We start from the raw sequence: 23,994 nt of genomic DNA, 5'->3' as shown, positions 1-23,994 counted from the left end.
CCTGGCTTGGTGGCTTTTGCTTGTTTAAACTTCCTTCACCAGCCCTCTCTGGCTGCACCCTAGATCTTCTCCACATATCCCCAAGGCTCTGGAGGAGTCCAGGCCCCCTAAACCCTGTGTGAAAGACTGGAGGATGATTTGGCCTTCTGAGAAAGTTCTTGTTCCTTTGGCCTCGCCATCTTTTCAGCTGAGAGGGAGAGGCAGGAGTCTGACCCTTCAGAGACAGGGGCTCCTAGGAGTTCTGGGCGATGTGGCAGCATCAGGCACCTCATGAGGCCCACATGCTTGTTGCATGCCTTGGGCATGTCTGTAACCCGCTGGGTGTTGGAGCCTTCATCTGGGAAGTGTTCAGAGGGCACCCAGCACATCGCACACGTGTGTGTCAGCGTGGAAGGGCAGTGCCGTCCTGCAGTCCTCATGCAGCTGGCGTTCCGTCCACTGCCCACGCGGCTACGGAGGGGCCCTGGGGCGTTTGCCTGGTTGTTCTTAATGAGCTGGTGTGGCAGGTTGGGAAGAGAAAGCTGGTCTCTTAGTCTAGGCTGCCACACAGAATGTCGTAGACTGGGTGGCTTATAAACAGCAGAGATTTATTTCTCAAAGTTCTGGAGGCCGAGAAGTCCAAGATCAAGGTGCCGACAGATTTGGTGTCTGGAGAAGCCACTTCCTGGTTCATAGACAGTTTCCTTGCTGTGTCCTCACATAGTAGAAGGCTCTATGCCGCTCTCTGGGGTCACTTTATAAGGGCACTAATCCCATTCATGAGGGCCCCATACTCATGACCTAATTAATCAACCCCCAAAGGCCCTGCCTTCTGATACCATCACGTTAGAGAATAGGTCTCAACATATGAATTTTCAGTCTTGGGCGGCTGGCTTGAGCAGTCTGAAGGACACTGGTAGTTCTACTTGGTGGCCACGTAGCAGGGCCAGTGGGAGAGCGGAGCACGTCAAGTCTGAGCTGCTTCTGCAGCAGCCTGAGTGCAGATGGCACCCCGTGAGCCTGGACCCTGGAAAGAGTGTGGAGCCTGAGCTGGTGGGTCTTGGCAGAGTACGAGCTTGGGGGCAGATGAGTCTGGGGCGAGGGAGGGAACGCGGAGCTGGAGGTGCTCAGGGCCGGGCCACGCAGCTCAGCTCGGTGTCTGGGGGTGAGGCGCCCCTTTCCTCACCTTCTGGCCGGCAGGGTCCCTTGAGCTCACGATGTGAAATAGCTCTGAACACTGCACACTTCACCCCGAATTGTGCAGCCTGATTATCTCACAGCTGGACGGCTTCCAGCCAGTAGCTGCAATCCCCAGGGGACAGCCTTCTTGTTGTCGGCCATGCTTATGGGGTAGGAAGCTTTTATTAGCCTCCGCTATCATAGTGCCGTCTCTAGGGAGCGGGCTGAGTATGTCAGCCCACTTTCCTTAACTGGTTATTTTTTATTACTGATCCTCATGGGAGAGCTCAGCGAGGCCAGGTTGGAGGTTTGTTCCTGTCTGCCCCCCCCCACTTTATTATTTTTTTTTATCCCCCCCCCCCCCACTTTAAAGCGGGGCTTCTCTGCACTCCCGCCCTGTGCTCTTTGGGCATGTTTCAGACTTGGGGTTGAAGGCCCTGCAAAAGGGAGCGGGGAGGGCAGCTTCCCGGCACGCCCAGTTCCCTTCTCTTGTGGACAGCACTCGGCACTCACCTGACACCTTTTTGTTCCGACAGCAGTCGTCACCTGTCTCCTGTGTCCCCACCGCTTTGTGCGCTGTTGGGCGTATGGGGCCCCTGGACAGAGGGGGTGGGCCCGTGTGGGTTGCTTACACCCCAGCACGTGGAGCTCGTGGGCCGTCGTTTCCCCACGGTGGCCATAAATGATCCGAGGCCGAGTTGGAGATCCCTGTTTTCTCCAGAAGGTTCTGGGAACCCCCTTACAAATGAGGTTGACCAGAGGCTCAAGGTTAGGGCCTTCAGCTTGGGGGAAGGGAGGCTCCGGAGGGGGACTGTTTCCTGCGTACAGGCTAGTGGCGTGTGTAGATTCTAAAGGTGGAGGAGCCTGGCTTTTTAGGGATCCTGAGGGCAGAGAGGAACTGGAGAGGGTGAGAGGGAGGAGGGGGAGACAGAGGGGTGGGCGTAGGGTTTGGGTGAGGGGGCGCCTGGGTCAGATTCATGTTTTGGAAGGATCCTTCTGGCGGGAGATGAACGAGTTTGGGCCAAGGTGGGAGGCCATGGCGATGGTGAGTTGTGAATGGGTTTGGGGAAGATTCAGGTGGAACTTGTGTGACATGCTGACCCGTGGTGGCAGCCAGGCGGGGCCCACCAGTTCTCAGGCTTCTGCCATGGACCAGAGAGTGAACGCTGAGGGGTACCCCTCAGGCAGGAGGCGGAGGCCCCACTCGGCTTGAGAGTCTCTGCTGTCTGAGAGCAACCAGAGGAGGCCGGGAGCAGAGACAGACATCTGGCCTGGAGGGCTCAAGGTCCCTCCTCTCTCCTGGAAAGTCCTCACGCCTCTCCTTGCTCAAGGGCCTCTGCTCTCCCAACAACCAGGACCTGGTTCTTCCCAGTTCGGTTCCCACCTCCACTCTGACCTCCTCCTCAAGAGCACTCAGCACGCACACGCTGATTTGCTCTTTCTTCCTTTAATCTATTGGTACATGGTGACGTTTCCACCTTTGAGCCACATCTAGTACTGGACCTTCCTTCCACCTTCTCCTCATCCTGCCCTGAGCCGCCCCTGACTGTTGCCCTCCTGCTTGCCGTCCCCCGACTCCCGCTGGTGGCGCCCTCCCAAGGCAGGCATCAGACTGGGCTGCTCCCTTGCCTCACAGCTGCCAGGGGCATCCTAACTCCCAGAACAACGTCAGAACAAAGTCCGCTTCTCCACGTGAGCCCCTTGGCCCCTGCCACTGCCCCCCAGACTTCCAGAGCTTGCGTCTCCAGCAGCACACTGGCGCCCCCCTGGCCTTTGACCTCACCGTCCTTTGGCTGGAGTGACCCGTCCCAGAGCTTTGCGCAGCTCCAAGGTTGCCTCCTTGGGTCCTGGCCCCTCTGTCCACCTCTGTCCTCTGACCCATGCTCCTGGTCCATTCTGTGTTCTCAAGGATCCGTGTCCCCTGGGATGTGTGCTCCCTGAGGGCAGGGCTTCATGGTGGAGGCTGATACATGTAGCAGGTATTCTCCCCAGTCTGCCATGGATTTGCCAGAGGAGCTGGCCTGACTGAAGGTTTCTGGAACAGCCCTCCACGGCTGGCTGAGCCAGGGTCGCCCTGCTTCTCCTGATTTGCGTTCATGCAGGAATGTTGTTCAGGTGCTCAGTCATGTCCGACTCTGCGACCCCATGGACTGCAGCAGGCCGGGCTTCCCTGTCCTCCACTATGCCCCAAAGTTTGCTCAGACTCATGTGCGTTGGGTCGGTGATGCCATGGTTCGGGGAAAGAAACAGGAACTCAGGGGTGTGTGGTCAGGGAATCCGCCTCCATTAGGGAGCCGCCAGCGGGCAGTACCCTTGTGCGTGCGCTTCGTGAGTTCACGGCCAGCCTCACAGTGCTGCGCTGAAGACAAGAAAACGTCCCGCCGCCCTCCGTGTCCAGCTGCCTGCAGGGGGAAGTGGGGGGCTGGGGCCCTCCTCCTCCTCCGCCTGTGGTAGCCGCTCCACAGCTGTGCAGACGGCTCTTAACACTTGTTAACCCCGAGTCTCCAGTCCCTTCCTCCTCCCCCGCCCTCCCTGCCTCCCTCCAGAGAGGGCTGCTCAGGACGCTCACAGCTCATCCTCCCATGGCCAGGAGAGCGTTTCCCTAACGTTCCTCTGTGGAGTGGGTTTTGGGGCGCATCCAGGGTGATTTCAGACCCCTCGCTGAGCAGCCCAGCCGTTGAGCTCTTCCCGTGGACCACCTCGCTGCATGCTGAAAATATTGTGATTCGGGAGGAAGTAACCAGCACCTGGGGGGAATCACAGACCTTTCCTGTGAGGGAAGCGGCTTCCGGAATTGAACACACTCGGCCTGGAGGAAATCTTGAGGGGTGGACCCCTGGGCTTTTAAAGGCCTCGAGGGGGGGTCACCCGAGGATCGAGCACCGAAGACGTTTTCTTTCACCACAACTGCGAAATTCCACAGGGGTCAAAGACAGACGGGATCTGAGCGAGGCGGGGCTGGGCTGGGCTGGATATCCGGAGAGCTTGCCTCTCAAAGGGATGTTAGAATTTGAAACAGTCTGCTGGAGGAAGCGGGAGCGGGCAGACATGGTCACCTGGAATCTCCCACGACCAGAGCTGAGAGTGGGGCATTCTCCCGAATGGGGGTTTTGAGGGGCGGTGACAAAGTGCCCATGAAGCAGCAGGCATGTGGGGGGGCCCACTGTAGACCGAGGCAGACTCCACTCGAAAAACTTCCAGGACTGTTGTTAAAAGCCGTCACTGTGTGCTTGCCGTGGTGGAGTCTGGTCCCGGAGGGCTTCTCGTGGTCTCTTTTCTCCCCGCTGCTGTCATGCCAGGGGTAATGGCAGCCCCTGTGCCCGTAAGGCAGGGAGGCTGGGAACACACAAATGTTTATGCTCCACTTGAGTTACTTGCAGAAACTCTGAGTGTTTTCCCTGCTGAGGCTGATGGCATTGGGCTGCCCTGCAGCTCCAGCCTTAGGCATGCTTTCAGCATTTTAGCATTTAGAGTTGCTGAACTTTCACAGTAGGGGGCACGGGGAGCTTGCTGACCTTGGCTGTGTCCTTCCAGGCAGGCGGGGCTCAGGCCGTCTGTCTGGCCACCACACACTGGCCGGCAGATCCCCGAGGCATCCTCGCCTCCACCCCCAGGGCAGGAAGGCTGTGTGCGCGGCAGGGAGTGGTGGTAGCTGGAGAAGTGTCGACTCCACAGTGGCTTTTCCAGAGGCTCGTCTGGAGTTCGAGCCCCGGCTTTGAAACTTCTGACATCGAAGGCCCCCGTTGGTTCCAGGAGCCAAACACTCAGCTCGCTCCCTTCAGTTAAAAAATAAAAGCTCATCGTTCACATAAACAGTAAGTTCAGGGAGAATTCCAGTTTTAGGTACATTAAATGCAGGGCTCAGATGATCCCCCTGCAATCTGTCTCCCGTCTCTCAGCTCTCTGACTTCCTTCCTGCTTGGGCAAGGCGACCTCATCTTGCTTCCCAACATCCTGGCAACCCCCGGGGCAGACCAGCTTCCTGGTGGCTGCAGCAGAAGTCCCGGGCAGGCTCTGCTTGGGTCAGGTGGGTCATACTCCCTCTCCTGGGACCAGGCTGGGGCCTGGGAGGCTCTGGTTGGCTAGGCTGGCTTGTGAGTCTCCCTTTTCAGCCCAGGGGTGGGTCTCCTTATCCTTACCACTGGGGCTGAGAGTGAAGGAGGAAAACAGGGGTCCTTTATTAGAGGAAGGAAGGGATATTGGCACTCACCCCCGCCAAATGAAGATATTCACGATTGGTCCCTTTTGTTGCCTAACTTTATGCTGCTATTAGAAGATCCTTGCTGAGCCAGACTGGTGTCTTTGTCTGCCTGTATATGGCCTGATATCACTGGGCATGAGCTTATGCCATTTGGCAGAACCGTCCCTTTCAGAGCCTCAACACCTGCCCTGCCAGGGGAGGCAGCTGGGCTGGGCCCTGAGATGCTAGAATTGTCAATGCTGGAATCTCACGGGATTTCCCAGCAGTGTTCTGGGGCCAGGCAGTCTTGTGCCTACTTGCCTGATTTGGAGTGAAGGGGTTGTACTCATCCACGTGGCCACATCTCCAGGCCCAGTGCAGCAGGGATAATGTGGGGGGGGGGGGGGACTTGCTGGGACCAGCCTCTTGTCAATGGGTGGGAACAAAACAAGCGAAGCTTCAGCCCGAGATCTGCTTATTAGCCACCTTTTCGCCCCTAGCATGGGGGCCCTGGCTGAGCTTTGAGGGGTCATGGAGGCTGTAGGGAGCCCTGCCCAGGCCATGAGGGCAAGGAAAGCCTTGCGGGAGACCTTCTACTTTGAGAAGGCTTGGAAGGGTAGATGCTGGAGGAGCGTGGCAGAGCTGGTGGGCTGGAGAGTGCAGCGTGGGGAGGAGTGGTGGAGGGGACGGAAGGAGCTGGCTGTTTGCTCAGGGAATAGCAGGAGCAAAGTGTGGAGGTAAGACATCCCAGAGAGAAGCCTGCTGAGGTCTTCCTGGCTGAGCCCAGTCAAGGATAACATACGCAGTCCCAGGAGTTGGACCAGGAGGTTGAGTGGAGGGGATAACAGCAGGTATATGCAACAGGCAGAGACGGGAGTCAGGTCCCGCCACCGCTGCCACCTAGCAGCCGTCTACCTGCCCCCTTACCCAGGCATCATCTGTCTGTCCATCCATCTCTCCACCTAGCCAGCCTTCCACCCACCCACCCTTCCATCCGCTCACCCATCCAACCATCCATCCATCTGCTCATTCATCTAGTTAATCTGCCACGTCCCTCATTATCTATCATCCATCTACCCCTCTGTCCATCCATCCATCCACGCCCTCAGCCATCCAGCCATCTAATCAGCAGGCATGACCGAGCTCTGAACACATGCTGGGCATGGCGCCAGGCCCTGGAACACCTCAGGAGACCAAGCCCACCCTGCCCTGCCCGTTGAGACTCCTGACTCAGCCTGGAGGAGACAGACAGACTGGAAACAGATGGATGGTTTACTGGATGGTGTGATGGGCAGGCAAGACAAAGAGAGCTGGGTTGGGGGGTCAGAGTGGTGTGCGGGCTTGGGTGGGGCTTTCCCACTGGTGACCTGGCAGAATGGGGTTCCCCCTCATAACAGCTGGGGAGTTAACAGGCTTGTCCACCCCCTGGCCCCGGCTGCCCTGAGGAGCCATGTCCTGCCCTCCTTGGTGTCCAGCTTCCCATGCACCTCCTGGCTCAGCCTCCCTGCTGAGTGGTCCCTGCTCTCCCAGCCTCAGTCTCCGATCTGCACCATGGAGATGACCAGGGGGCCATCCACCTGGGGCTGCACAGAGGCTGACGCTGACCTCTCACGTGCTGTGTGGCCTTGGGTGGGTGCCTGAGCCTCTCTGTGCCCCAGTGTCCCTATCTGTGGTGGCCATCGTGGTGGGCCCCTCTCCAGGCTGCCCACCAAGAGGTGAGCTGGGAGCCAGCTCGGCACCGCTCCAGCCCACAGTCCTGCATAGGGTGGGTGCTTCCCTGCCAGGACGGCGAGGGGTTGGGGCATCTTGTAGGCTGAGCACTTGCTGCTGGTGAGGAAAGGTGGGGTGGTCTGCGTGCTGTCTGTCCGCCTTCCTAGCCCTGAGAAGTTGCTGAAGTCGCGCAGGTCTGGGACTGGGGACATGTTGCCCACAGGGTCCGTTTGTCCATCAGCAGGGGCCAGACCCCGCGCAGCCTGGGCTCCCTGTGGCGCCACTGAGAGGTTGGGGTGAGGCCCGAGGGCCTGAGCGGGGGGCACAGCTGGGCCTGGGGGCCCTGGACGCACAGTGGCCCCTGAGCAGAGCGTGGAGAGCCTAGGGAGTCTAGGTAGGGAAGTGGTGGACTTGAACATCAGTGTCGCCTTCTGCTGGTGGGAGCACCTGTGCCTGCAGGGTTCTCAGCCGTCCCCCAGTGAGTTCTGGGGGAGTGGAGGAACCCACGCAGTGTGTCCCTGTCATGGAAGGGTAGGATGACGGCGCCGACAGCGTGGTTCCACTCAGCCTGGAACAGAGCCAGCACCAAGCGAGGCCATCTGGCGCTGGGCTCTGCACGTGGGACCTTGGGTGGGCTTTGGGACACCTCGCCAGGGTCCCGCGAGGCTGGCCCCCCACCTCTGCTCCCAGCCCCTAGGAATTTGCCTCTTTCTACCTGTCTGGGTCTTCGGGAGGAGTCGTGATGGTTCTTTTGCGGTGGATGTGGGTTCTAGAACCTGTCTGCCTGCCTAGCCACCGGCTCGCCCCCCAGCCTTCCCGGCTGTCACGTGAGGGCCCTCAAGGGTCACCAGGCCCAGCTGCCCACAGGTTGCCTGGTTGCCTGCTGCCCACACTCCCCAGCAGCGCCTCTTTGCTGTCGCCTCAGCACTGTCCTGCAGGCGTGGGCGGGGAGGAGCCACGGACAGACGTGGCAGGGGTGGCCCTGCACGGCAATGCCTGGAAGACGAGGCGGGCAGGTGTGGCCTAGCACTGCTTCGCGGTGCTCAGGGCGAGCGTCTCTGCGGGTGCCGTGCGCCCAGGCTGAGCTCCAGGTGTGGCCATGGCCTGGCTCTTGGAGGAGGCAGATCAGGTGGGAAGGCTGGCCCACCCGGCCTCCCGCAGGGTCTACAGATCTGCCTTGGCACTGGGCATCCTGATTGAAGCTACAGCAGAAGATGTAGGAAATAACAAGCATGATGACCAGGAGGGAGAAATAAACAACTTAACTGCTGATGCTGTGGAGAGCACCCAGGCTCAGGGGCACATGGGGTCTTGGGCCCTGGCCAGGTTTTCTTTCTCCCTGGATCTCTGTCCCCCCACCGTCTCTCTCAGTGTCTGGCGTCCCGGCCTGCTGGGATGCTGCTGTCAGGAGCCTCATCTGCTCCTGGGTTCTCAACTTGTCCACCCTGCAGCCCTGCTGCTTGGTCCGCTGCCCAGAGAGCCTGGGGCTCCAGCTCTGCCAGAGGACCGCAGGCTGCCCCTTACTGTGGGCCTGCGGCTGCCTGGGGGTGAGGCGGGTGGAGCCGGCCTGGGGCGAGTGGTCCCAGGAGGGAGGGTGCTGACGTTAGCATGGGGGCCGCAGGCCAGCCCGAGCGTCTAGAGCTGCTGCCAGGTGCCAAAACATGGTGACTCCATCCTTCGGGCTGGGAGTGCAGGACCCAGAGCTGTGAAATATTGTGGTAACCACAGTAACAGTGGCTTGGGGGTGTCTGCCTTTGGGGGCCGTGTGGGACCCTGGCTCAGACACACCTTTTATCTGTGGAGCTGCGACCGCAAGGGTCAGCACAGTGGCCTCAGCCGAGTCAGCAGCTGCAGAGGGGCAGGAAGTGGGAGCAGCCTGCGGGTGTGGGTTGGGGGGCACTCTGGGCCTCAGTTTCACCATCTTGAAGAGGACACTTGCCACAGTGCCCTCCTGGGCTGTGCCCTGTGTGTGCTCTGCCAATGAGCCTGCAGTGTGAGGAGTCAGGCGGGCGGGAGGGGCCAGCCGGAGAGGCTTCCAGTGTGCTTGGGCAGGAGGCCGGGGTGCTGGAGGGAGACAGGCCAGAGAGCGGCGGGCGGCTGGCCGGGGCATCTCCCTGCGCAGCCCAGCCCGCCCCAGCCCCTGTCCCCTTCTCTGGGCCTCTGACCCCCATCGCTGCTCTCTCTCTGGGCCTCTGACCCCCATCTCTGGTCTCTCTCTCTGGGCCTCTGTCCCCCATCGCTGGTCTCTCTCTCTGGGCCTCTGTCCCCCATCCCTGGTCTCTCTCTCTGGGCCTCTGTCCCCCATCGCTGGCCTCTCTCTCTGGGCCTCTGACCCCCATCCCTGGTCTCTCTCTCTGGGCCTCTGTCCCCCATCGCTGGCCTCTCTCTCTGGGCCTCTGTCCCCCATCTCTGGTCTCTCTCTCTGGGCCTCTGTCCCCCATCGCTGCTCTCTCTCTGGGCCTCTGACCCCCATCTCTGGTCTCTCTCTCTGGGCCTCTGTCCCCCATCGCTGGCCTCTCTCTCTGGGCCTCTGACCCCCCCCATCCCTGGTCTCTCTCTCTGGGCCTCTGTCCCCCATCCCTGGTCTCTCTCTCTGGGCCTCTGTCCCCCATCTCTGGTCTCTCTCTCTGGGCCTCTGTCCCCCATCTCTGGTCTCTCTCTCTGGGCCTCTGTCCCCCATCTCTGGTCTCTCTCTCTGGGCCTCTGTCCCCCATCTCTGGTCTCTCTCTCTGGGCCTCTGTCCCCCATCTCTGGTCTCTCTCTCTGGGTCTCTGTCCCCCCATCCCTTGTCTCTCTCTCTCTGAGTTTCTCTCTCTCTCTCTCTCTGGGTCTCTCTCTCTCTCTCTGGTCTCTCTCGGCCTCTGTCTCCCCACCTCTGGCTCTCTCTCTCTCTCTCTGAGTCTCTATCTCTCTCTGGGCCTCTGTCCCCCCATCTCTGGGTGTCTCTCTGGTGTCTCTCTCTCTCTGGTCTCTCTCTTTCTCTCTCTGGTCTCTCTCTCTGGGTCTCTGTCCCCCCATCCCTTGTCTCTCTCTCTCTGAGTTTCTCTCTCTCTCTCTCTGGGTCTCTCTCTCTCTCTCTGGTCTCTCTCGGCCTCTGTCTCCCCACCTCTGGCTCTCTCTCTCTCTCTCTGAGTCTCTATCTCTCTCTGGGCCTCTGTCCCCCCATCTCTGGGTGTCTCTCTGGTGTCTCTCTCTCTCTGGTCTCTCTCTTTCTCTCTCTGGTCTCTCTCTCTCTGGGCCTCTGTCCCCCCATCTCTGGGTGTCTCTCTCTCTCTCTCTCTGGTCTCTCTCTCTCTCTTTACATCTCTGACTCCCTCTCTGGCCTCTGTCTCTGTCTGTGTCTCTGACTCCCTCTCGGGGTCTCTGGCCCCCTTTGTCCCCCGGAGTGCAGCGTCTTCCTGCTGCTGTACCCAGGACCCCGGGCGGAGTAGCCTGGAGCTCCCTGGTACTGCATCGGCCGGGGCGGGAGCCAACCAGCTGTGCTGCGCTGCTGCGCTCCATCGAGCCACATGGACAATAAAACCAAAATTGGCTTTGAAAGTGGAAGTGCTCTCCGTTTTGAGGGGAAGTGAGGGAATTTGCATGTCAGAACAGTATGTTAAAGGGGCAATACCGTCAGACTCTGTTCTGGCCTGAGTTTTGGGCTCCATGTGGGGGTGGGAAAGGATTTTACAAAACCCCAAAGAAATGTTTCCATGAAATTCTTTCTTGTTCTTGCCTCTTCTCTCTCTCTCTCTTTTTTTTTTTTTTTGGACATTCCAATGAAAAGAACTTTCCGGGGCTTCAGATCTCTCCTGTGAGCTTGGGAAACCGATCGTGGAGACCAGGCCCAGCAGGCGGGCGAGGGCAGGAGGTGGGGAGCGCCCACCCTGCCAAGTGCTGCTCCTCGCCGCCCTGAGGGGCCCGTCACTGTTCACACGGCCCCGCACCTCCCACGGCCGCCCCTCACTCTGCCTTGGACTGGGACTTGGGTCCCCTCAAAGCAGGTTCTGAGGCAATGGCTCCAGCCCATGGTGTATTTTGGGGTGTTGACCTCATGACCAACTAAGGGGGCAGGAAGGAGCCCATGCAGGGGGTGCCAGCCAGGATCTGTTGACGGTGCGGGCAGTGGGCTCGGCCGGCCGGGGAGGCCTTGGGGATCCTGCCACGGGGTCCCTGGGCGGGCTTTTCCTCCACCCAGCCCCCCAACCGTCAGCCCCTGTGCAGGGACACTTAGGTGTGCAGCTGCCCTGTCCCCGTGTCACGCGCGGGCCTGCACATGCCCAAGGGCGCCCAGTGACAGTGCCGGGGAGACACAGCGTGCGGGCTGGGGTCGGGACAGCAAGGGGCATGCCCTCCGTGGCCAGATCCAGGCTGAGGGTGCAGCCGGGGCGGCCTGCTGAGACGCCCTGACCCAGCTGCTGACGCATTGGCTCCGATGACTCAGCGCGGGTGACCGTGGCTCGGGTGGCTGTCTGGAGGCTCGGACCAGCTCAAGGCCTGCAGCCGCCGCCGCCTTCCTGGGGGCCGTGGCCCCGCCTCGCCGCCGCCCCCTGTCTGGGCCGGCCTGAGTAACGGGCCTTCCCTTAGTCATCGGGCCGGGCTGCGGCCCTCCCTCCTCCGGCTGCCCACCTCCGCCCAGACTCGCCTGCCTGTCTGTCCAGGCCGGCTGCCTCTTCCCCTCCCCGAGCTCCCCAGAGGCCGCGAGGTGTGTGTGTGGGGGTAGATGTCGGGGCTTCAGAGACAGTTGTCCCATTTCTGAGACGGGAGGAGGAAAACAGCCTCCTGAGGTGCGGCGCCTTGCTGGCGGCACAGGGAGGCGGGCCTGGCGAGGGTGAGGCATGCGCAGAAAGGGGCTGCTTCCTACCCCCTTGGCGCAACTAGGCTCCACGCCCTGTCCGCGGCAGTGCTCTGGGCTCGGTGGGGGTTTTCTGGGCCGGGGTGTCCTAAATCCCACACTGTTGTTGTTTAGTTGCTCAGTTATGTCCAACTCTGCTACCCCATGGACTGTAGCCCGCCAGGCTTCTCTGTCCATGGGGATTCCCAGGCAAGAAGACCGGAGTGGGTTGCCATTTCCTTCTTCAGGAGATCTACCTGAGCCAGGGATTGAACCTGCATCTTCTATATTGGCAGGCGGATTCTTTACCTCTGAATCACCAGGGAAGCCCTATAGGAGCTTTTTAATGCTCAGAGTATGCATGGCCTCCGTGCTCAGCTGGAGGACAGGCCTTTGTACCCTCTTAAAGGGTGTTTAGTTTGTTTCCCATCTCCAGCCCCCAGAAATGGTATTTGGTGAATGTCCTCACACATCTCTCAACTTGCACAAGTAAATGTATCTCAGAAAAATCCTGGAAGCAGACTTGTTAGGTTGAGAAGATGAGCCATTTGAATTTTGCTAGGTCTCTCAAACTGCCTTCCTGGGTGTTGTCCCATTTCAAACTCCCTTTGGGAATAGACAAGAGTGTCTGCTGCCAGATGGCCTGCCTGATGACTGAGGGGTGAAGCCAGTCCTTTGGGAAGCACACTTTTCTTATCATAAGTGAAGTTGACTCTTAGGTTCCTCCAGCCAGATATGCTTCCTTTCCTGTGAACCATCAGCCCACAACTTTTGTACATCTTTCTGTGACATTGCTGGCTTTGTATTGATTTCTTGGTGCTCTTTATATATGAAGGACCATAGTAAATATATACTCAGGGACCAAGCAGCCCCAGGATGAAGTTACCTCAGGTGTGAGATCTTTCTTGTGGTGAAAACATGCATGGATGTACCAGTGCCCAGGGCTCAGTGGAAGCACAGGAAATCCTCCCACCTTGCCTCACACTCTCAGAGGAACTTCGAAGAAAAAACTAAGGCCAGCTAAAAGCAAAATGGCAAAGGCTGGGTAGTGGAATTGTAAAAATGTGTGAGGCGAGGTGTCCATGGAGAGGCCAGCCAGGCTTGGTTGGCACCTGCCATGAGCCAGCGCTCTGCGGGTGGTTCCAAGCTTCAAGTTCCTAAGCACTTGGCCCCGTTCAAAGGCAGGTGGGCGGCTTGTAGGGGTGGTGGCAGGGTGCAGCCCCCCACTGGGCCTGGCCAGCCCAAAGTGAAGCTGGGGAAAATAGGGAGTCTGCAGTGCCTCATTTCCTGGGAGGTGATGGGGGCCCGGGAGCCTCGTGGCAGCCCTGTGACATCTGCTTCCTCTGCCCTGTTTGAAAGCTGAGAAAATCAAGGCTCAGAGGACCGAGGAACACGCCTGAGTCCGTGCCTCGCTCCAGGTGCTGGAGCCTGGAGGGGTGAATGCCACAGTGCAGCCCGGGCAGCTTTCAGAGCGAGTCTGGCTGAGACGAGTCTCCCAGGCTTTGGGTCCTGGCCCAGCCCTCCAGACACTCTACTCAGGGCCAAGCTCCAGGTTTGGATGACTCTAGGAGGTCCTGGTGATGCAGTTGGCATGGTGGTGCCATCTGCGTGTCACTTTTCACACCTGCAGCCCCTGCTGTGCACATTGAGTGGCATCTGTGGAGAGCGGCTCTGCCGTCCCTGGGGCTACCCAGACCAGCCGAGTCTGGCTACGTCTTAATACCATCCCTGGTTTGAGGTAGGCCTCTGCTCCACCCCGGGGCCCCGGGAGGGAGGGTCCCTCCAGCTGTCCCTGGTCCTAGGCCGCTGTGCTGCGCAGGGAAGATGGGGGCGCCTGGCCCCAGGCAGGAGGGGGCCCGTTGCAGGATGCAAGGTGACTCTGCACAGGGATGGCCCTTGATGGAAACTGGGCTATAGGGCCAACACCCAGGATGCCTCCAAGCCCCTCTGCTCCCAGGGAGAGGCTGGGCATCCCTGTCTGACCTCAGGGGTGGCAGAGCTGGGAGGAGGAGAAGCTGGGGACATCCCCACTTTCTGGCCTCTGCCCCTCTCTGTTCCCAGCTCCTGTTTCCTCCCACGGGACACTGACAGGCCAGTTCTGCATAATTTGACCATGTTGGGTCCCCGTTTCCCTCACCGTGCGCCTGGCGAGGGCTGGCTGCTCTGTCTCATTCATACTGTGTCCTCCCACCCTAGGGAGGGGGCCGTGGGGCTGACAGAGAGCCCGGAGGAGCTCGGGATGGGCCCGAGCACCTCAAGGATACTTGGAGGCTCTTGTGGGACACAGTGTTGGCTCCGATGGTCCAGAGGCCCATTGTGGAGTGTTGGCGAGAGGACATGGTGAGACCCTGTCCCTGGAGATGTCCTGGCCAGGGGATGGGTGCAGTTTGAGGTCCTCTGAATCCCGAGGATCCGTGATCTTCAGAACGGGGGTCACTCGGGGGTCTTGGAAACCACGAAGGGTGGCCTGGATGCAGCGGCACAGAGGAGGGTGGGGGGCGTGTGAGGAGGGCGTCCAGGCCCTTCAGCTAGGCTGGAGACTGAGGCTCCTCCTGGGCCCCCATCCTTCCCCCCTCCCACGGTGTGCACACCCAGCCTCCACGACAGACCCGGTGTCCGGTTCTTGGCACCGCTGGCCCCTAACACCACCAGCGCAGGTGCGCTGAGTCACATGCGTTCCTGCCTCTGGGGACAGGACGGCTTTCCACTCGTGCAGGTGGCATCCCCCCGGCACATCCCCACACCTTCGGAATCCTGAGCACCTTGCAGATCTGTGGGCAGCGCCCATTGATTTAGTTTACCTCCTTTCATGAGGCTTCTAGAAGGGCCACTGAGGTGGGCAGCCTATGTGAGTCGGGGACCTCCTGTCAGCAGTAACTGAGTGCCATGTGCTCGTCATCTGCTCTTTGACCCTGGTCGTGTTTGGGGAGCTGGTGGGCAGTGGGAGCCGAGAAGCCTTCTTTCTCCTCCTGCATTCTTGGAAGGACCAGTGCCCACATTCCTGGCCCTCATTTGTGGGCAGGCGTCCGTCCCAGGAATGGGAAAGCAAGTTCCAGCCATGGGGAGCGAGCAGAGGACTGGGAAGGCTGGCCTTTGCTTGGGGGGCGGGCCCTGGGAGAGTCCTGGGAAGGTTATTGAATCCATGGAGGCTGAAGGGCATTGTGCCTTTCTTTCTTTTTTTGTAAGTTTGGAGATTTTAAAAATACATATGTATTTATTTGACTGTGCCAGATCTTAGTTGTGGCATGCAGGATCTCTGATCTTCCTTGCAGCACACAACACGTCAACTTTTAGTTGTGGCATGCAGGCTCTGCTTCCCTGACCAGGGATCAAACGTGGGCCCTCTGCATTGCGAGCACGAAGCCTTAGCCAGGGAAGTCCAGGCATTGTCCCTTTCTGTTGCATTCGGAGGATGAAGTGATACATTAGGGCCTCCTAAACTCTTATTTATTTTTTTACTTTACTGTTGTTGTTTAGTTGCTAAATTGTGTCTGACTCTTTTGAGACTCCATGGACGGTAGCCCTCCAGGCTCCTCTGTCCATGGGATTTCCCAGGCAGGGATACTGGAGTGGGTTGCCATTTCCTTCTCCATAAACTCTTCATTTATTGATGCATTTCTGCAAAGCTTTCCAAGATGAAAAAGCAAAGGGGACAGTGGCTAGGAGGTAGGGGGTGAAGGGGAGTGAGTGGGAAGAATAGGGACTGAGCCACAGAGGACCTTGTGTACTGTGAGGCCCTGAAGGTCCTGGCTGGTTTCACACAGGGCCTGAGAAGGCTCCGAGGACCTTGAGTTTTGTTCTGTTTTTTGGGGTGAAGTTCACATAACATAAAATTCACTATTTTAAAGTGTATAATTCAGTGGCATTTAGTGCTTTTACAGTGTTGTGCAACCGTCGTGTCTTCTGGTTCCAGAACACTTTCATCACCCCAAAGGGAACCCTGGGTGGGCAGTCACTCCACACCCTCCACCCCCAGCCCCTGGCAACCACTGATCTGCTTTCTGTCTGTGGATTTCTGGAAATTTCATATAAATGGAATCATGCAACATGCGACCTTTTGTGTCTGGCTTCTTTCACTTAGCCTGAGGTCTTCAAGTTTCTTCCCTGTTGTAGCCTGAGTCAGCTTCATTCTTTGTCACGACCGAGTAGTATTTCATTATATGCATACACCACATTTCGTTTATCCATTCATCCACTGGTGGGCATTTGGGTTGTGGCCACCCCTCACCTTTTCAAAACTTTATTTTTATTACAAGACAGCCTTTGCCTTGTGCATCCTCATTTTGATGGGATGTGCCAGAATGTGTCTTCCTTCTCCCATCCCCCCAGGAAGCTGCCCCCACAGATAAATCCATCTTCTTGAGGGCAGTTATGCTTGGTTTTATGGCTTCTTTATATTGGCCCCAGGGTGACAGGAAGATCCCATGCAACCTGCTGTTTCCTTGGCTTGGGTTCAGTCCTTCTGTGTCCTCCTACAGCCCTGGGGCCATGAGGTTGGGACGCCTCAGTTGGTCCAGTGATCAGAACTCCATGCTCCCACTGGAGGGGGCCCGAGTTTGATCCTTGGTCCGAGCAGGCCAATGGCTACAGGAAGCAGATCAGTGGTGACTAGGGGCTGGGGGAGGGGGTTGGGGGGGGTGACTGGTAATGGGTATGGGTCTCCTTTCGCCTTGCTGATAGACGTGATGGTTGCATAACTTTGTGAGTGGATTTTATGCCCCTGAATTGTACACTGCAAAATGATGAATGATATATGAATCTCACTTCAGTTAAATCAGAAAGGAAAGGATATGTGGGAGCCTCTGTGGGTCTTGCATGAAACCTCGCCTGTTTCGTAGGCAACACGTGGAATCTGTGCGTGTGCCTCTGCTGCCAAGGCCAGCCCGCGGGCAGGTGGCACTCACCACTGGGACCCAGGTCTGGCTTCCGCTTCGGGGACGGGCTCTGGCAACTTCACCTCCACCCAGGGCCGCTTCCTGCCAAGCCTGCTCAGAGCCCCTGGGTGGAGAGCAGATGGCGCCCCGGCCTCTCAGCTGCCTGCCCACCTCTGCCCCCCCACAGCATGGCTGACAAGAACGGGGCCCTCAAGTGCACCTTCTCGGCCCCTGGCCACAGCACCAGCCTCCTGCAGGGCCTCGCTGCGCTCCGTGCCCAGGGCCAGCTCCTGGACGTCGTGCTCACCGTCAACCGAGAGACCTTCCACGCACACAAGGTAGTCCTGGCGGCCTGCAGCGACTACTTCAGGTGCGCGCGGGCCCCGGGGTGGAGTGGCGGCACCGCCCGTCCAAGAGGGACGATCCCAGGGCTGTGCCTCCAGCTGCGTCCAGCCCAGGATGGCTTTGAGGGAAAGAGGCCGAGGTTTGCTCATCTCTGGGTTTAGAGAGAAGCCAAATGTCCAGTAAGCCCGCAAGTTTTTCCAGGTTTGCTGCTTATTCAAACTTGGGGGACATAGAGCAGACAAGCCGAGCGTGCCTGGGGGCAGAGGTGGGAGCCTGATTAGCAGCTTCTGCCCTGCGAAGGGGGCAGGGCGCCGCTGGGTTTCATTCTGTCTTTCTTTGATGCCTGCTTGTGCCTAATGCTGTTCTGGGCCTTGGGAACTTGGCGGTGATCAGCAGGCATGAATCCTGCCCTTGCGAGCCTGTGCGCAGGCTGTGGGTGGAAGGTACGCCCAGTCGGCAGCCCTTGAGGGTGCCGGGGTCCGTCCAAGATGCCGTGTTATGAGTGAGGCCTTGCTGGGTGTCCGGGTCTCTCTGCCCCAAAGACTCTTTCCTGAAGATCTGGGCTGGGCACGAGAGTGAGGGTCCCACCCAACCATTCTCACCCGTGGGAAGCTGTCACAGCTCTGAAACAATCTCCCTCATTCCCTTAGTGACCAGCTGGTCAGCTTCCTCCTGCCAATTGAGAGAGCTGGGGTGCCTCCTGGGGATGGTTCTAAAGCCCACTTTGCCGGCTGTCTCTGAGTCCCAGCCCAGGTGCCCACCCTGGGCCTCACGGTCCTTGAAACTGGGGTGCCTTGCCTGGTGCGCCCCCTGGCTGCCCGCCTCATGGGCTCAGAGAGGCCGTTCTGGGGAGCTGGAGCAGCCAAGCCATCTGGGGCGCCGCTTCTATTTTTATTCTGGATTTGGGGACGGGCGGGCTGGCCGAGCCAGAAATGCCCTTTAAAGGCTCCTCTGCGCTGGCACTGCAGTCGGAGAGGCCTTAAAAGGCAACGCTCCCTCCCATCGCCGTGATCACTTCTGCCTTCGATGGGCTGATGGGACTCGTGGGGACAAGAAGAAGTGGGTTCTGGGGGCTGGTGGAGCGCTGCTGCCAAGGTTGGGCAGTGGTTGGTCAGTGGCCCCCCGGCTGCCCCCAGCTCGGCTAGCCCTGCTCTGGGCCTGAGCTGGGCCCACCCAGCAGGTGACTAGGGGATGCAATTCCGCCAGGCGGTGTCTGAAGTTCTCCCCTCAGGTGGCTGTCACAGATGTGTGCTGATGGGAGTTGTAACTCTGATGAGATGCCAGCTTGTCCCATGAAAGGACCCTGCCACTCTCCATCTTCTAGAACTTGCCAGGAGCCCTGAGCAGGCAGAGGTTCTTACCCCTCTTCCTGGTAGGGGACCCTCCAGAGCCTTGGGGGGCTGGGACCCAGGGCCCGTGTGTCTCACCAGCACTCATGTGAACACTGCTTCTCGGAGCAGGAGGGCGTGGCTGACAGAGCCAGGGTCACTTGCTGCTGGGGGCACTCACAATGGACTGGTGTTCCTTTAGGCCATTCTCAGGGGGCTTCCCTGACCACCTAGGCCTCTGGAGATGGCAGGGACCCTAGCAGAGCTTCCTGGGGACCCTCACCCCTCTCCAACCCCTGTGACAGTGACCCAAGACCCAGGCTGGGGAAGGTGGAGCCACCTGCCCCGGTGAGGGGCCAGGCTGTCTGTGAGCTGTGGTGCATGGTGCCCTTGGGGGGTCCTGCTTTGTCTCCTGAACTTACCATAGGTGAGGTCTTCCAGGGCTGGGTATTAAGGTGGGGCAGAGGAACTTGTCCTCATTCAGTTCAGTCACTCAGTCGTGTCTGACTCTTTGCGACCCCATGGACTGCAGCACGCCAGGGTTCCCTGTCCATCACCATCTCCCAGAGCTTGTTCAAACTCAGGTCCATCGAGTCGGTGATGCCATCCAACCGTCTCATCCTCTGTCGTCCCCTTCTCCTCCTGCCCTCAATCTTTCCCAGCATCAGGGTCTTTTCCAATGAGTCAGTTCTTTGCATCAGGTGGCCAAAGTATTGGAGTTTCAGCTTCAGCATCAGTCCTTCCAATGAAAGTCCTGTCATCAGAGTCAAAGCCAAACCCAAGATTTGGTCTCCTCTTACAGAACTGCACCCAGCCCGCAGCATGCAGCCCTCGGCCTTCACCCTCTAAGCCCGTGGGCCCCAGCACTGCTGACTTCTGGGTTAGGCTGGGCAGGGCCCCTCGTGGGGAGCTGCTGTTTATAGGAAGATACATGGCTAGGGTGCAAATTAAAAATCTTTCTTTTCCTTTCTGTGTGTCTTTGATGAACATCCAGCCTGCTTTCCCCTGACTGGTCATGCCCTGCTGGCAGTGTCAGGGGGTGGAGGGCCAGGCCTTCCCGGGCAGCCACAAGGCCCCTCGGCTGGCCTGAGCCCCCACGCTGTGTTTCTGACCTTCAGGGCCATGTTCACGGGCGGCATGCGGGAGGCGAGCCAGGATATCATTGAGCTGAAGGGCGTGTCAGCCCGCGGCCTGAGGCACATCGTGGACTTCGCCTATAGTGCCGAGGTGACCCTGGACCTGGACTGTGTGCAGGACGTGCTGGGCGCCGCCGTGTTCCTGCAGATGCTGCCCGTGGTGGAGCTGTGCGAGGAGTTCCTCAAGGCCGCCATGAGCGTCGAGACCTGCCTGCACATCGGGCACATGGCCACCACCTTCAGCCTGGCCTCACTCAAGGAGTCAGTGGACGCCTTCACCTTCCGGCACTTCCTGCAGATAGCCGAGGAGGAGGACTTCCTGCACCTGCCGCTTGAGCGCCTGGTCTTTTTCCTGCAGAGCAACCGGCTGCAGAGCTGCGCCGAGATTGACCTGTTCCGGGCGGCCGTGCGCTGGCTGCAGCACGACCCAGCCCGGCGCCTGCGTGCCAGCCACGTGCTCTGCCACATCCGCTTCCCGCTCATGCGCTCCTCGGACCTGGTGGATAGCGTGCAGACGCTGGACATCATGGTGGAGGACGTGCTGTGCCGCCAGTACCTGCTGGAGGCTTTCAACTACCAGGTGCTCCCCTTCCGGCAGCACGAGATGCAGTCGTCGCGCACCGCCGTGCGCTCAGACGTGCCCTCGCTGGTGGCCTTCGGCGGCACCCCGTACACCGACAGTGACCGTTCCGTCAGCAGCAAGGTGTACCAGCTGCCCGAGCCGGGCGCCCGCCACTTCCGGGAGCTGACGGAGATGGAGGTGGGCTGCAGCCACACGTGCGTGGCGGTGCTGGACAACTTCGTGTATGTGGCCGGGGGCCAGCACCTGCAGTACCGCAGCGGCGAGGGCGCCGTGGACGCCTGCTACCGCTACGACCCCCACCTCAACCGCTGGCTGCGCCTGCAGGCCATGCAGGAGAGCCGCATCCAGTTCCAGCTGAACGTGCTGTGCGGCATGGTGTACGCCACGGGCGGCCGCAACCGGGCCGGCAGCCTGGCCTCGGTGGAGCGGTACTGCCCGCGGCGCAACGAGTGGGGCTACGCCTGCTCGCTCAAGCGCCGCACCTGGGGCCACGCGGGCGCCGCGGTAGGGGGCCGCCTGTACATCTCGGGTGGCTACGGCATCTCGGTGGAGGACAAGAAGGCCCTGCACTGCTACGACCCCGAGGCCGACCAGTGGGAGTTCAAGGCGCCCATGAGCGAGCCCCGAGTGCTCCACGCCATGGTGGGTGCCGGCGGCCGCATCTATGCTCTTGGCGGCCGCATGGACCACGTGGACCGCTGCTTCGATGTGCTGGCCGTGGAGTACTACGTGCCCGAGACGGACCAGTGGACCAGCGTCACCCCCATGCGGGCCGGCCAGTCCGAGGCTGGCTGCTGCCTGCTGGACAGGAAGATCTACATTGTCGGGGGCTACAACTGGCGTCTCAACAACGTGACGGGCATCGTGCAGGTGTACAACACCGAGACGGACGAGTGGGAGCGCGACCTGCACTTTCCTGAGTCCTTTGCCGGCATCGCCTGTGCCCCCGTGCTGCTGCCCCGGGCCGGGGCCCGCAGGTAGCTCCCCAGACCCCAGTTACCGGCTTGGCCGCCTGCTGTTTCTGCCAGGGGCTTGGTGGGTGCATGTCCCAGCAGAGAACTGGGACGCCCCACCCCTGGGCTGGCCTCCTGGGGCCTGCCGCGTGGATACGGCACCCTCTGCGCCCCTGCTTCCTTCCTGAAGCAGATTCTGGCTCCATGCCCTCGGGGGGAGCCTGCCAGCAGCAAGGCTGATGTGCTGCGGCAGTCGGCTCACACTGAGGCGGTTCCCTCGCCCACCTCGTGTCCTCACGGGCCGGTGGGAGGAGGGGTCTCCTTCAGAGCGTGTGGCTTTGTCTCCTCTCTCCGCTCCCTCTGCCTGGAGGTCTGAGACATTCAGAGGTGAACTCATCTTGATCTTCCAATTCCCCCCCCACCCTTCTGAGTTGCATGTGTCTTTTTTTAAAAAAACGCACCCCAGATCTCTGTGACACATAGGAGCAGGAGAGGCGGCTGGGGGCTGCCTGACTCGGGGTGGCCAGAAGGGCCTGTTTCTGCCTCCCCAGTGAGCCTGAGCTGCTGAGTCGGAGGGGACCAGTGCTCATCTCCATTCCTGACCTGGGTCCTGGCACCTTCAGGGTGTGCGATTGTCTGCTTTCAGGACAGAAAAACACAGCCACCTCCCAGAGATGGTCCTTAGGGGCCTTAGGCCTTCCATTTGGCTCTGGGTGACGGGTAGGGCCGTAACAAGAACAGGACTGAGGCTCCTCGTCCCCAGCCCTGTCCCACAAATGGACGGGGACACTGGCCTCAGAATCTCACAGCGCATCTGCACCCCACAGGCCTGTCCCGAGGTTTCATTTCTGCCCCTTCTTGGCCCTCTGCTCCCCCAGCCCCACCCCGTGAGCAGGCTGACGTGCCGTCCGGCCTGTGCCCACTCGGTGTGGGAAGTCAGGCTGCTGGAGGCTGCTCCCTGCGAGGGACTTGCGGCATCTGTGGCCACGTTTGCTCTGGAGTCTAAACCTCAAAACCTTTTTTTTTGTTTGGTTTTCTTTTGCTTTTTCTTAAGAGGCCAGCACCGCTGTCTTATAAATGAGATTTGTACCCTTGGGGCAACTTAAAGTGTCTCTTCTGCTGCTAATGGACGATTGATGTCGCGTCTCTGTGACCCTCGCACCATGTGAAGAATTAACCTCAGACCTTAGCAGACATCGTCGCCTATTTTCCTTATATTTAATAAAAATGTTATGGTAAAAAGATGGAGTGGACCCAGTGCTGAGCTTGTGGGGCATGATGGCTCACAGATTGCTCATGCCCTTGCACGTTCGGGGGCTCCTCTCCCCACTCCCCCTTTTCCAGCCTTGCAGAGGAGCAGGACCAGCCTTTGGCTCAGAGCCGTGGGGGCAGTGGGCTTCCCAGGCGGTGCAGTGGTAGAGAACGTGCCCGCCGATGCAGGACATGTGGGAGATGCGGGTTTGATCCCTGTTGGGAAGATCCCTGGAGGAGGAAATGGCAACCTGCTCCAGGATTCTCGCCTGGAGAATCCCATGGCCAGAGGCTGCCTGGAGGGCTACAGTCCTTGGGGTCGCAGAGTTGAACACGACTGAGCGGATGTGTGCGTGTGGGTGTGGGTGTGCAGCCAGGACCCCACCGCGCGGTGGGGAAGACAGGGCAGACCCGGCCAAGAGGGCCGGCCTTGGAGAGACTTTCCAAGTTGCTCCCGTGCCTGGTGGCCCAGCCCCCTGCCATCAGCCAGCCCCAGAGCTCCTGGCAGGTTCTGTTTCCATCCACTCAGTCTCAGGACCCCAGGGTGGGCAGCCAGGAGCCCTCTCCCCAGAGGCTGGCATAGGGGAGAAGCAGGGCGGGTCCTCAAGGAACGATGTAGTCACTGTGCTTTCACAGGGGCCCCGGAGCTCCGTGAATTGCCCCCAGTCCCAGCTCCTGTCGCAGGCCCCGCTGCAAACCCCACTGCTGCTCTGTGGAGAATGTAGTCTTCCGACAGCCTTCTGAAAGGGCTGGCTTCTGGGATCACCCTCAAAATGTACCCACAGGCCTGGTGCTCCTGCGCCATGGCCGTCAGGGTCCGGGGGTGAAGCTGGGTCTGGGCAGGGGCTGGGGGGACAGGGTTGAAATAGAAGGTTGATTGGGAACCTGTAATGAGTCCACACTGCCAGCAGCGTAGAAGTGAAAAGCGCAGCCCTTGGGGATTTACCAGAACATTCCAGCCCTTTCTCATCCCCACCCCCCAACCTGAGCTTCCCCCAAAGAGAACCCTTCCTTGCTAGAGGCACGGCCCCTTCAGGGGGGCAGGGAGAAGCCTTTGCCAGCTGCAAGTCCCCCCTAGCTCAGCTCACACCTTAGAACATCTTGTCCCCAATGAGCTGGCAGGGGTGCCGGCACGGAGTAGGGGGTGGGGTGGGGGGCTGCCGTATCTAACCGGGTCGATTGTGCATAACCGTCTGGGCTGGTTCATGGAATGTTCCGGGGGCCCCCTGCCCCTCCCTCTCCACACCCACCCACGGACCCCCCCATCCCCAAAGAAAGGAAAATTATTTTTCGTATTGTAAACTTTAAACACGAAAAAGCTGTTTTTAATTTAGCAGAAACTGGCTTGAGTCTTCACTCTGTGCACATTTGCGTCCTTCAGAGAGGCGGAACATGCGTGCACATAGGCACGCAGACCCTCACACGCACACCTGCATGTAGGCGTCTGACACACTCACCCACGTGGTCACGCTCACGCCTACAGGTAGCCTGGCTCCTAGGCTTGTGCATGCACCCACGTGCTCACTCACGCACAGTTACACACACGCTCCAGGACCAGCCTGACTCCTCCACACAGCACCGTGCAGAGGTCTGGAGCTCATCACCCCATCACCTCCTTCACCTTTTGCCCAGGGCAGCTCGGGCACGTAGGGACTGAGTG

At 59.6% G+C, this 23,994-nt stretch overlaps 1 protein-coding gene across 3 annotated transcripts in view; it reads left to right on the top strand.

Moving 5' to 3' along the window:
- Positions 1-22,525, top strand: part of KLHL26 (kelch like family member 26) — a 28,323-nt gene extending 5,798 nt beyond the window's left edge. Inside the window, exons 2-3 of one of the 3 annotated variants that reach the window (XM_061149791.1) lie at positions 16,926-17,108; positions 19,530-22,525. In XM_061149791.1, coding sequence (XP_061005774.1) covers positions 16,926-17,108; positions 19,530-21,111 — 1,765 coding nt within the window. In that variant the 3' untranslated portion in view covers positions 21,112-22,525. Of the gene's footprint in view, positions 1-16,925; positions 17,109-19,529 lie in introns of those variants that run through there. The other 2 variants (XM_061149793.1, XM_061149792.1) reach the window with 2 other exon arrangements.
- The last annotated feature ends 1,469 nt before the right edge of the window (positions 22,526-23,994 follow it).

Source organism: Dama dama, chromosome 9 (genome assembly GCF_033118175.1).
Source record: "Dama dama isolate Ldn47 chromosome 9, ASM3311817v1, whole genome shotgun sequence".
In the NCBI taxonomy this organism is placed as follows: Eukaryota; Metazoa; Chordata; class Mammalia; order Artiodactyla; family Cervidae; genus Dama; species Dama dama.
The sequence above is the reverse complement of the archived record's forward strand: the minus strand, read 5'-3'. Positions and strand labels throughout refer to the sequence as shown.